The following is a 13093-nucleotide window of genomic DNA, read 5'->3' as shown; positions in this document are numbered from 1 at the left end:
CACCCACAGACCCCGATAACCAAAGCCCAGGGTTGTCGGGAAGAGGCCCTTGTCACATCAACATGGGGACAAGGTGTTTTTAAGTGGGAGACAGAACCCCCCTCCCCCCGCCTCAAAGCACCACCCCCCATGTGGGAGGCATGTGGCCTGGTATGGTTCAGGATGGGGGCGCTCGCCCCCCCCCCTTTCTTGCCCTGCCAGGCTGCATGCTCGGATAATTTTAGGGGGAAACCCACAATGTTTTTATTTTTTTAAATTTTTTTATCTGTATCGACAGGAGCCGACAATACATTACAGCCGCAAGCAAGTTTTAATGACATTTTTTCCTGAAATGTCAGTATTGCTGCAGCAGGCTCTATACATCGTGCAGATGCACCATTTTACAGGCACATTAAGGGGATCCCCCAGGCATGATATTTAAAGGAATTTTTTCATTTTTATTGTTTCACTTTAAGCATCATTAAAATCATTGCTCCTGTAAAAACAATAGTTTAAAAAAAAAAATGTTTTGCTTTCATACATGTCCCTAGATGCAATAACTTGCATATACATAAGCCTTTAAAATGAGGACTTTTACATTTTTATGTTCGTGTCCCACAGAGTTTGCATTTTCCACTGTTCAAGATGTTTTGGTGTGAACATGAACAGGGGGTTGCTCTGCCCATCACTACTCAAGATGCTTCAAACTGAAGTTAGGTTAGTGCACATCCAAGAGGTGATAAAAAGAAAAGCGCAATCAAATATATATATATTTTTTTAAACGCTAGCCATGAAATGGCAAGGGCAAATCAGCAATTATACATAAACTGATGCAATTTGGGCAATTGCTAAGTGCTTTTGTGGAAACAAAAATGCTCATGAGTATATTATGATTCCTTATTTGAAATTGTAATTTCAAAATAAACTTTGTAAGAATCCTTTGGATTCTTATTAAAGAGTCCTTTTCGGGAAAAACAGTTTTTAAACAGCTGTGTTTTTAGGGGGAAAATATACAAAATGTCACATGGGTACTGCCCATGCTAGCACAACAATAAAAATGAAAATGTGTACATTCCTTTACAGAAAAAAATTAAGCACAGCGTAATAATAATAGTATATAAAAAAAAATGTGTGGGATTATAAGTAAATGTATCTCACTTTGTTTACTGAGGCCTTCAAGTTCATAGGATTTTAGGATACTAAATATGTAAAAATGCTATACACCAAATACAGTACAATAATTCTGCTGTGCCAGTTTCATAATTTCTTATACCCCTACCACACTGCATAGCCAGGCAGGTGACATCTTTATTTCCTGATTTAGCTTTGCAGCTTTCGGTGCCCCCTCTCCATCTCTAACCCATACACCGAACACTGGAAAAACTTTGTCTCCTCGCTCCAATAATGTGAGTTATGCTCACACAGGAAGCTGTCAAGTTGGATCAGAAAATAGTGGTGTAATCTTCATGGCTATGTAGTGGGCAGAGGTGTGCTAGCTAAAAGAGTGGCTGAATACAAAGTATTTGGCAGGTAAAACACTTGATATTTAAAGTGCACAAAATGAATATACTGCAGCTTGCGGGTCCTTAGATGTGGTGGCTGCATTACTTTTTCCATGCTTCATTCCTTTTCATCTGGTGATTCCTGTTCCCAGGTTCACAATGTTCTCTCAGCCTTCTTTATCAGTGGAGAAGTATCCTTGTCAACCTAAGATGAGCAGTTAGGACTACAAAACACCCCCTCTCTTTATCTCCATAACATAAATGGGTGGTGTTCTGTAGTCCACAGAGGTGCACTGGGCAGAGCTGATAACAATGTTTGAGCATTCAGCGCCACTGCACCAATATATTTTTATGCTATACTTTACATACTGTGAAATAACTATCGCATATCATAATTTGCAAAAACACCATATATTCATAGAATGGACACTTGTCTCTTAAATACCAAAATATTTACCTCACAGATTGGTCTGCCAGCCATCCTGCGTCACACTGCTCAAAGCCATCTTCGTAGGCAGCTCTCAGTTGTGCTGGGGTTGCAATTGAGGCTCCATTGTCTAAACAGGCTTTTCGGGCACCTTCATAGTCTAAGATGTACTTGTCTTCAGATGCACGATAGTGGAACACAACACCTACAAGAGCAGGAAATCGTTATTACCAAAGTGCTGCATTGTGACATTTAATAGAGTAAGAATTTCCATTAGAAATATTAATGTTTAAAGTAAACTTGTGCTCTAACTGTGTTCAAAAAGTATTCTAATCAAGTAATAAAACAAATTGAAAACACCTAATTCACCTCTGTAGCTATAGACATCGTAGAAGAACTCATCTTTAAATTCACAAAGAGGCAAATAAATCTTATCTCCTTTCCACTTACTTTCTATTGCAGCAGCACATGGGCAACATGCAAGCCATCTAATGTAAATACACAGCAGGTATTTCTAAGCTGATAGAAATTGTCTGAAGCCATGACTTTGGAGTCCTTGTTGTGATCTTTGAGAATTAATTACTTAACAGTACTAGCAGCTAGAGAGGTCAGGGATGGCTTTTTTAAAGTTTTTTTTTCTACTGCCTTGTAAAAATAAATACATTAATACCAATGTATTTAGCTAGGGATTTTGCAGGGCATTTCCTCCCTATCACATCAAAGCAGCCAATGTGACTATAGAGTCACACATGTGGGTGTATACAGAGTGGTAAATGACAGTCCACTCCATCCCTTCTTCTCTATGCCCACTAACCAGCCAAACACAATGGGTGCATGATATTATGTGTAGATTGGTGGAGGCTTCACCCCCCTTTTATTCTAAAACACAGGCTAGAGGGGCGTGACACAGCCTGTGACTGGCAGAAATCCACCTACACCATGTTATTTCCCAAAAAATAATAAAGATTTGATTTCAAATATATATTTGTATGATAATTTAAAACAGTTTATTGATATTCATTATTTATTTTTACTCTGTGGTCCAAAAGCTGTTTTTTTTTTTGTTTTTTTTTAAGTTGTGACTAGCAGCAGAGGACTAGAATCTTCTCCTGCTTATGTTTGCCAGCAGACAGGCTGGGAAAAATCTGGGTCATGTGACAGCTGTATATCGATTAGAAAAAGGGTACTTAGATTTTTTTTTTAAATAAAATAATTACAGTGCCTTTATCCATATACAGCAAGAGAAGGGACAATGTAAATTAAAGTGTGTGTGTTTAGTATCACTTTAAAGCCCAAAGGCAGGTTCAGCCCCTTGGCATCCCATCAACACCCCTTAACCCCCCCCCCCCAATTGTAACTTCACTGACTAATTGAAATATATTCATTTTGAACAAAAATGCATCCCTTTATTGCAAGAATTGTCACATATGCCAATAAAACTCACCGGTAACATCCAGGGAAATAGTATCTTGAGTATCTTCAATTCCAAACAGCACTTCACACCGGTAAACTCCTGCATCACTGGCACGAAGCTTAACCACTGTTAATGATGCATCACCAATGTCTTCTGGGTGGCTGGGCACAGACACTCTGCCCCTGTAATGTTGGCCAATTTTGATACCACCACTTTGGGCAACTAGAACTGTTGTTTCCTTTGGGTCTTTTCCATCTCGGCTTTTCTCAATTTTGGTCCATTTTATCCTCAAAAATTCATTTGTAATGTTGTAGCTTGGTGGTAATGTGGGTATTGTTGAGAAATAGCATGGTAACGTCACTCTTCCTGACAACGTTCCCTTGACTGGTGGACTCTTTTCCAATTTAACTGAAAAGAAAAAAAAAATATTTCATTTGTTATATCTCTATTTCTTGATAAATAAAGAAGTTATTTCTGTACAGTTATGATAGGTAGTGGAATGAAAAAAAATTTTCACACAGTTTTGATGATTATGTGCAAAGTACAGAAACCGTCCAAGTTCATTTTATCGTATTTAGATTCGCAAGGACATTTTTCTTTGGTAGGTTGCTAGGGGTTCTGGTACACCATCATAGTACCCTATACTGGCTTATTAAAGTGGATCTTTACCCTCTGCATAAAATTCCCTGCTCTCCACCCCCATCCCCTCCTCTACATGAATAGAGCAGTGGGGTTTTTTCGTCTTTTATTTTTTTTTTACCAAAATTGCAGGCCCTGCCCCTCCATGTGAACTATGTGTACAGTGCTCACTGGGCCTCCTGGAATATGCACGTCACATATCCCATGAATCCTTAGGTTAGCCACAGATGGCAGAAACCAGCTGAAATTCAAACCATGTATTGGCAGGCTCAATGCACCAAGTTGATCAATCGATCAACTTGGGTACAAGCAACCTGCCAGATTTTACATGCAATTATCATTAGTGGTTGGTATAGCCGCTAGCAATAATTACTGTCTTCTCCTTGGGGGGACAGCTCCCCCCCCCCCCTCCATCCCCACCAGAAGAATACAATGGCTCGGCGGGAGAAATTCCCTTGTCAACACTGTTTGTGGTTGCAGGAAAGAAGTTCACTCTGTGTATGGCCTGCCTTAAGCCTCGTACACCAATAGTTTTGACAGCTAAGGTCAGAGACGCTGTACTAACAATTTGATGTTATTACAGCAATCTCCCTTGCTGTGATGTTGCGTTCTGACAGGGGTGCCCTGCCAAAACACTCTGGTCAGCCCTCTCAGCCATTGACTATTGGCTGAGAGCTGGTTATGAGCCTTTGACAGAAACCTGCTAAACAGCTGGCTTCTGTTGGACTGGCTGCCATACACAGGGGCTGAATGTCAGCTGGTTTTTATTGAACCGATATTTGGCCCATGTGTACTAGGCTTTAGTCTCACCACCCAGTTAGTGGGGGTATAGAAAAAAAAATGAGGGGTAGGGTGCTAAGTGCTAAAATAATGATATCTGACAGGCTGTCCAGGGATCCCATGCTGTTCAGATGTTGTTTATTCATTGGGTGAGTGTGAAAATACAAAGTTCATTGTTGGCCATTCCTCATTCGGAATAAATACTATGAATATTGTCGTTGTTGTTTTTTTTGCTGGTCTTTTCTTTCTCAAAATTAATATTGTAAGTCATGACCAAATAGGAGACAGATCTAAACATCTCCTTCTCTACCTCCCAGTGGCTATGAGCAATACGCTCAATGTATTGCATTACTCATTGTGTTAATCACTGGGAGCTGGCTCTAAAGATCAATGTAACTTTAACCCTATAAATTGGCAAAATTCTATCCTGATTGCTCATCCTTATGCTGGAGAAGTTGCGGCCCTACTGGTAACCTGATGCACCTATACTGGTATTGTAAGAATGTTTTCAGCTTCTGGTGGAAAATCTTTCAAATTATTTCAGAAATTTCTGGTATTTTGACTGCCCCAAATCCTGCTCTAGCTATCCTGAACCTAGGAATCAATAGTTTTCCTGTTCACTACCGTTTGGTTATAGCTAATCTTCTTCTGTCGGCCAAATTGACCATCACACATCATTGGAAAACAGATTTAGCTCCCAATCCGTCGGAGGCTGTGCATTCTACTCACTTACACTAATCATATGAGAGATCCATAGCAATCCATTCAAATACTTTGTCTGTTTTCGAGAAAGCGTGGAAACCATGACTTAAATAGTGTAAACCTTGAATTTTCTGCCCTACTTTGTAACAACGTTAGCTTACTTCGGCTTAAATGTTATGTGGTATGCCTTGTGACATTGCTTTATTGTTTTGTGACTTTCTTGTGTTCTTTTAGTTCTTGTTACTACTTCTTATTATCTCTCAGCCTCTAACGTACTGCGCTACCGCATATGTGTACAACTATGTGCCGACATGTTCTCTGTGTACTGCAGATTTATACGTGTTAACGTTATAAATGGAGTCGGTACGCTATACATTTTTTAATAAAAATCTATGATTATAAAAAAGAATTAACATTGTAACAGCTCAGTTTTTTTGATGCCCATCATCAGGTCCCACTGACAGTCATTGGGGACAGCTCTAACATGAGGAAGCAAAGCCCTGCCCCAACAAAGATGTCTGCCATCACAAAGAAACACAATGCAGAACAAGACACGGTAAGTCAGCAATGGGGAAAAAATAGCTGCATGGAGACCAGAGACAATACTGGAGACTTGTCCATTGTCCTCGGATTATCTTTTTTTTTGGGGGGGCTCCCACAGCTCAGGTCCAGATTGAAAAAAGAATCTGCATGTAAAAATGACCCAACACATATCAAGGGAAGACATTTAAGTTTTCAAAGTAGTTCCTATGGTAACCTGTTCAAATATTATATGTTCATATTCTTCTACATATTTATCACTGGTATGTATGCATATAGAATCATTAATTCTGTATATATAAAAAGACTGTGGTTTCATTATTTTACAACTGCACTTGAACAAATTACATCACACTTGTCTGGAATGTATAGGAAGTAAGGAAGAGCTGCCAAGAGATTTGGATAATGGTTTAACTACTTTGCTCTGCATAGTTGCATGAAACAATAATCCCTATTGTCATCTACTAAAATCATCGTGAAAATGATTTCCTATATAGCCCCAGGACCCAGAGTAGTCCTGAAAGAGAACAATGATACTAGCAATACTTCAAGCAAACATTCTGTCCTTTTCCAGCTGAAACTTGTGTCTACAAGGTTTTCTAATAGACTGTGCAACTAGATCCAGATGTGAAGCTGCTATCCTTAGGCGAACCCTTCATATATTTTATGTAATAATTTCATACTTCAGTAAGGATATCACCATAGCAGCAGCAGCAGCATCTTAGGTAATATTTCTGATGTACATTAAAATAAATTATTGTTTTTAATTGTTTTTTTTTACAGGCTTAAATGCATTTTTTCATTTAGCACTCGTTTCCAATTGTGGCTGGAGGTAGTAAAAACATGGGGTTGAGCTGCATTTTTACTGCCTCCCAACCGCTACCACCTAAGCTGCAAAGGAAGCGGATGGGGTTATACATCATAATGCAATAAAATGATACACCCTGTCGCATTCAGGGGCAGCACGATCCTCTAAAGACTACCCATTCAACTGAATATGGCCACTCCAGAACCACAATGCATGGGATTGTGAATGAGTGATGTGGGTATTCGGGGGTTAAAACAGGGAGAGAAGAGGCTTCTCTGCAATGTCTGCCAAATGTCCCCTGAAAAGCAAAACACTGCTGATCACTCTTCAGAGGACAACTGCAGTCTAGATAAGCCCTAAAAACAAGCACCACTTCTGTGTGTGGTTGCAGCCCTGAACTGTAAGAATGGGCAAGATTCCTGAGATTAATCAGACTCCCCCCATTAGGAGATCATGTTGCATGAGGTGTATACTATGAAACAACTTGGAGGAGGAAGGTGCGGGTTCCCATCCACAGCTTGTTCACTGCAGCTTCACAGAAGACTCAGAGATGGTAACTCTCTCAGTGCTGGAGGTTCAGTAGCAGGAAGAGGACGGGACACCTTGCACAGAAGATTATTTTTTAAATAAATTTCTGGTTTACCCTTGGTTGGCAATTGCATTTTTAAAACTCAAATATTCAGTGACAAAGTGTTGCTTCACCTGCTTGAGGGAACAAAATCTTGCCAGTCTTGCTTAACCCCATGCCACTGGCCATCATGCTTACAGGGGGCTAGTACAAGGAAGATAATGGGAGAGCAAATGGATATCAGAACTAAAGCTGGCCAAAGACAGAGTGAAATTCAGCCAGTTCTGCAGAGAACAGCTGAATTTTGATCAGTGTGTGACAGTCCCTGTTTGACAGAAGTCCATCGTTAAATGGACTTCTGTTGTACAGACAAGTTGTAGAACTTTTGTTTATTAGCGGTTGCAGCCAGTCCGCTGTTTTTATCATCTATGGCCAGCTTTAAGCAGTCCATAGATGACTTGATTTTCTTTCCATCTTCAACAGATGAAACCCATGGGTGCTCAACCTGTGGCTCTCCAGCTGTTGTGGAACTACAAGTCCCATGAGTCATTGCAAGGCAGACAGTTACAAGCATGGCTCCTAAAGACAGAGGCATGATGAGACTTGCAGTTCTGCAACAGCTGGGGGGCCACAGGTTGAGCACCCTTGGGTTAAAGGAAATAAAATCACTCAATTCTCCTATCAACACCATCAGTGTTGATGGGGGAATGCCCTGTTTTCTGCTGCCAAGGAGAGCAGAAAGCCTTTCCAGCCGGCAGAACAAAATGATTACTGCGGCAGGAATCGAATGTAAAAAATCTGACAGGCTGGTTGTACTCAAGTCAATCGATGGATTGACTTGGGTACAATCAGGCTGCCCATACATTGATCAAATCTCGGTCAGTCCCTGCTGAACCGGCTGAATTTTGATCCATGCATGGCAAGCTTAAGTCCTTGCTCTTATAATTAGTGAGGATGGGTATAATTGTCTCCTATATATTTGTAAATGTCTATTAATGTCAAATATATAAATCCCCTGGTTCTGCAGAACTAGATTCCCAGTCTTTCCATGCTTACATTTGTATTAGCCATCAGCCTAAACTAGCACATCTGCTTTTGATTCAGCAGCACAATTAATGATGTAACATCTTTCAAAAAATGTTAAGACAGATCAGAGGGACTTGCTAGCAAAACCCACAATTTTATGTTCACATTACAGCTCTATTGTTAAGTGGCCGAGCCTCAAAGAATATGTTACAATAATGTATCCACAACAAAAGATACACATGCAGTATGTAATATAATGATTGTAATTACTATTCTTACTCTTTAATAATTAAAGGCAAAATAAACAAATTAACGTATCCAGTGTATCTTGCATTTCCAAACATCAAAATTTGACTAATTGCATGGCAGTTGAATTAAATATCATACAAAAAATTGTAAAGTCCATGATAGCTATCGAATGCTCTGACAAATTATTTTGCTGAATTTTCTTATGAATGTTCAAACTAAATTCTACTGGTATATGGCTAACTTAAAGTGGTTGCAAATTCTTCATATATACCCAGTGAAGTAACTAGCCGATGCATGGAGATGAAACATATTCTCCTACATCAGTTGCAGCTGTTTATCTGCAGCCCTCTATTCTCTAAAAAATTCTCTCTTCAAAGTGCGGAATTTATAAAGCTTGTCTGAGCGTTCAGAAAGCAGGGGGTGGAGAATGAATTTACTCTCTGCAGAGCTCAGAGAGGAGAGTTGAAAGCTTATTGGAGGAAAGGGACCCCCCCCCCCCCACTTCAAACAACACACAGGAACAGAGCTGAGGTTCTCAATTATAAAATGTGTGCTGGAGATCCCTCTCCCGTCATCTTTTTACCTCTTGGTGTCAGAAAAACTTTTCAGAGGTGACTTATGCAGATAGCAGAGAAGCAAAGCAACAGACAAAAATTACACTTAGTGCTCCAGATTGAAACAAATACACACTATAGAGGGATCTGCTGTGCTCATATTTCGTGTCTGAGATTTACAACTACTTTAAGTTGTCCTCCTTTGCAGTTATTTTTCCCTCTTAGATTGTAAGCTCTAACGAGCAAGGCCCTCTGATTCCTCCCGTATTAAATTGTATTGTAACTGTACTGTCTGCCCTTGTGTTGTAAAGCGCTGCACTAACTGCTAGCACTATATAAATCCTGTATAATAATAATAATAATCTTTGAGTACTTTTTGATATTTTCTCAAATTAATCATGCCATTCATCTGGATTTTTTTTTTTTAAAGAGCAGTGGAAGAAAAGCACAGTACGGATTAGAGATAACCAAAGACATCTGTACAAATCTTGGTTCTGCCAAGCATTCATTTAGTGGCTCACTTGATAGTCCAAGTCTTGCTTTGGGCTAACATAACAAATGGCAATTTCTGAATCTCCACATTTCCTGTACTGCTCTTTCCTTCCAGAACAATGCTACTACTAAAGCCCTACTTTCATTGGTCAAATGATGCGCAAATTCATATTAGACATGTGCGGTTCATTTTGTACCGAATAAATATTCAGACAAATTTTTTATTATTCGGAGATTTGTATAAATACCTGAATTACAGTATAAATGAAGTTTACCGAATGACTCCGAATAACAAAACTAAATTTATACGAATTTTGGAAATTCGAATTGAAATTCAAACCAAATTTACATCGCATTCCAGTCGAATGCGAACTGTAAACATATTTCTGAAATCAAAGACTGGATGTGTTATTAGAGCACCATTTCAAAATAATGCTGTTTTTGTTAAGCCAAAGGTGATTTAAAGAGTCATTGTAATCATTTGATGAAGATGATGTACACTTTGCCATATTTGATTCGAAAAAAATCAAAATTTTTTACTTTGACTGATTCAAAATATATCAATTCGAACGTTTCAAATAGAAAAAAAAAAACGATAAATTTGAAAAAGAAATAAAACGAATTCCAAATACGAATTCTGAATATCAGTCCTGAATACGAATTGAACGAATCCATTGAATTTAACAAAACTAAGTAACCAGATTAACGAATCCAAACGAAACAAAATAAATTTTTCATCATGCACATTTCTAGTTCATATGATGCAAAAGTTCACATGATGCATAAATTCTTGAAAGTTTTGCTGTATGAATGTTTGATAGTTCCAATAAAAGTTCAGTCATTAATTAAAATTCTGGAAAATGAATGTTCTGGAGAGATACCAATATTGCCAAACCAGATAAATAATGAATGTTTGTCAGTTTTAAATAAGCTGTACTTTAACTGATTTCCAGCGCAAGTAAAGAAGACTGCTGCCTGCAACTGATCTCCGTGTTTACAATACCATTATTTGGTACCAAAAAAAACATTTAAGGATATCACTGTGTTTTTGATTGCTTTGGATTACAACTACAGTAGTTATTCTGCATGTACCAAGGATTTGTATAGGTAATTAGCTATCCTCCTTGAAAACAGTGCAGGGATAAGCAATACCACTACATGGAGCATGGAGAACATATGGTAAGCAAAAGTCAAGCCATTGCAATTGGGTTGCATTTTTTATTGTTTTTTGTGAATTAAAAATGAAACCTAAATATTTGCAAACTCAGGTTTGTTCCCTTTTTTCACATGCAGCAAACCTATTTCAGTGTACAAAAGAAGTTTTTCAAGTAGATGTATTCTTATTTAGTGCCCAAGGGTCCCAGACTACTTCTGCACAGTTCTCCAATCAGCAGTGATGCTCAAGGAGTATAGATATTGTTGATTGGAGTACTGTGGAGGGGATGTGTCAAACAGCTGGAGACCTGGACCACTGCACTTAGTTAGCAGTGGTTTGGCTTGCACTTATGCAATCCAAATCTGGTGCTGCGCGACTTTGGTCCGAATGCGATGCAAATTCAGCCATGCAATCTGTATGGCTGAATTTGCATCGCACAGACAGCGCATGTGATTTGCATAGCAGGGCGGTGCGAATCACATACAATGTCTTACATCGCATATGTGTGAACCGGCACTCAATGAGATTGGATTTGTCATGTTTTCTAGATTAGGTAGGTTATAAACTGACTGTCTTGACTTTTTCTTTCCTTTCCTTGTTCTTTTTTATACCTGAGCCATACCATACAGATTTTAACTAAAAGGAAATGTATGAATGGTACAGCAACAAATAGCAACCAAAAAGGAACTATATTTTGCTGCTCTTGCAAACTGAAATCTAATTGGTTGCTGAGGTTTTCTACATTTGGTCATTCGCTATTGCTCTTCGGTATGCTTAACTGAATAGGTACAATAGTATAAACAATTCCAAGGATAGGACTTTGCTCATATAATTACCGAAAATACATAGGAGGTATACTGTATATGGTAGGGGAAAATCGAATTGTTTGCCACATGCTAAAATTTAAATAATATCATTATTCTATCCTTTCACAGTCGTGAGAGTAAAGGAATAGAACTGTTGTACCTACATTATTTAAAACAGGTAAAAAATCTCCCCAAGTAGCTGTATATTATTAATTATCATGACATCCTCATAAATATTCATGATCATGAAATAATTGGACATACTCTTTGGGATTTCAGTAATTCAGATTTTACATTTGACTGATAATCAAGCCCAGCAGGAATAAACTGAGCTTTGTGTATAATGACTAAAGGAAAGGGAAAAACCATCACATGATAGATAGCATTTAGCAGATAAGAAAATACATGTTTTCTAAGGATTATACTTCCAGTTTTCAACCTACAACAGCCATTCTCAACCAAGGTTCCGCCAGAAGATAGTAGAGGTTCCTTGAGCTATGGCTGATTGACCTCCCATTTGATGGTGCCAGGATAGTTCCAGGACCAACACCACTTTGGAAAGCTAACAGCAGGACACCAATGGTCTCTTTACTGTCTGTTGCTGTTCTGACCACCATTGTAAGGGGGAAATTATTCCTACTTATCGTTAATGTATATAAGTATTTTACCATTGGCCCCAAATGAACTGGTTTTAGTAAGGGTTCCCCCGAGACCTGAAAATTATTGTAGGGGTAATTCTTGGGTAAAAAGGTTAAGAATTGCTGGTCTACAGTATCAATGCCTCAACCCTGGAAAATCACTGATACCTTTTGCAAGATTGACCTAAGAGATAACCTGAGTGCAAAATCACGGATATTGAACTCATGATACATCATATAGTAGAGAACATTTTTGTCTTAGCTCACCTTTTCCACAAGAGAAGGCCTAAAACAGTTTTAAAGGCAATCTTTTAAATTAAAATAATGAGCATGTAACACAATGGTATTGCATAGAGCAGCCCTGAACCTCCTCTTCTGGGGTCCCCTGCTGGAAATATTGGCTTCTCCTCTTCTGTGTCTGCCCTCATATCAAGCACTTGCTATGAGGGGCAGACATGCAGGTTTGATTCAGAGCCGGGCTGTGTGTGTCCATTGACACACACAATGCAACTCGGCTCTGCCCCCCACTCTCTGCTCACAGGATTTGACTGACAGCAGCAGAAGCCAATGGTTCTGTTGCTCTCAACTAAGCTTGTGACAGCATAGAGAGAGGGGGGTAAGACCAACAGATGGGCACAGCCCTGGATCAATACAGGACTCAGGTAAGTATTTGGGTGGGGGAAGAGCACAGCAATTGGCAAAACAGTGTTTACCTTAATGTAGGGAATGCATTAAGGTTAAAAACATTTTACCTTTAGAACTGCTTTAAAGAATGATATATGCGCCTTTACATTTTTTTTACCTTGAATGGTA

General features: G+C 38.9%; 1 protein-coding gene across 3 annotated transcripts in view; it reads right to left on the bottom strand.

Moving 5' to 3' along the window:
- Nucleotides 1–13093, bottom strand: part of VCAN (versican) — a 137607-nt gene that overhangs the window by 96929 nt on the left and 27585 nt on the right. For all 3 annotated transcript variants that reach the window (XM_082265379.1, XM_082265380.1, XM_082265381.1), the window contains exons 3-4: nucleotides 3353–3730; nucleotides 1939–2113 (exon numbers count right to left, since the gene is read on the bottom strand). In XM_082265379.1, coding sequence (XP_082121505.1) covers nucleotides 1939–2113; nucleotides 3353–3730 — 553 coding nt within the window. The remainder of the gene's footprint in view (nucleotides 1–1938; nucleotides 2114–3352; nucleotides 3731–13093) is intronic.

This window comes from Pelophylax lessonae (assembly GCF_965119305.1).
Source record: "Pelophylax lessonae genome assembly, chromosome: 1".
NCBI lineage: Eukaryota > Metazoa > Chordata > Amphibia > Anura > Ranidae > Pelophylax > Pelophylax lessonae.
Note: the sequence above shows the minus strand (reverse complement) of the source record. Positions and strands in the feature narration are given on the sequence as shown.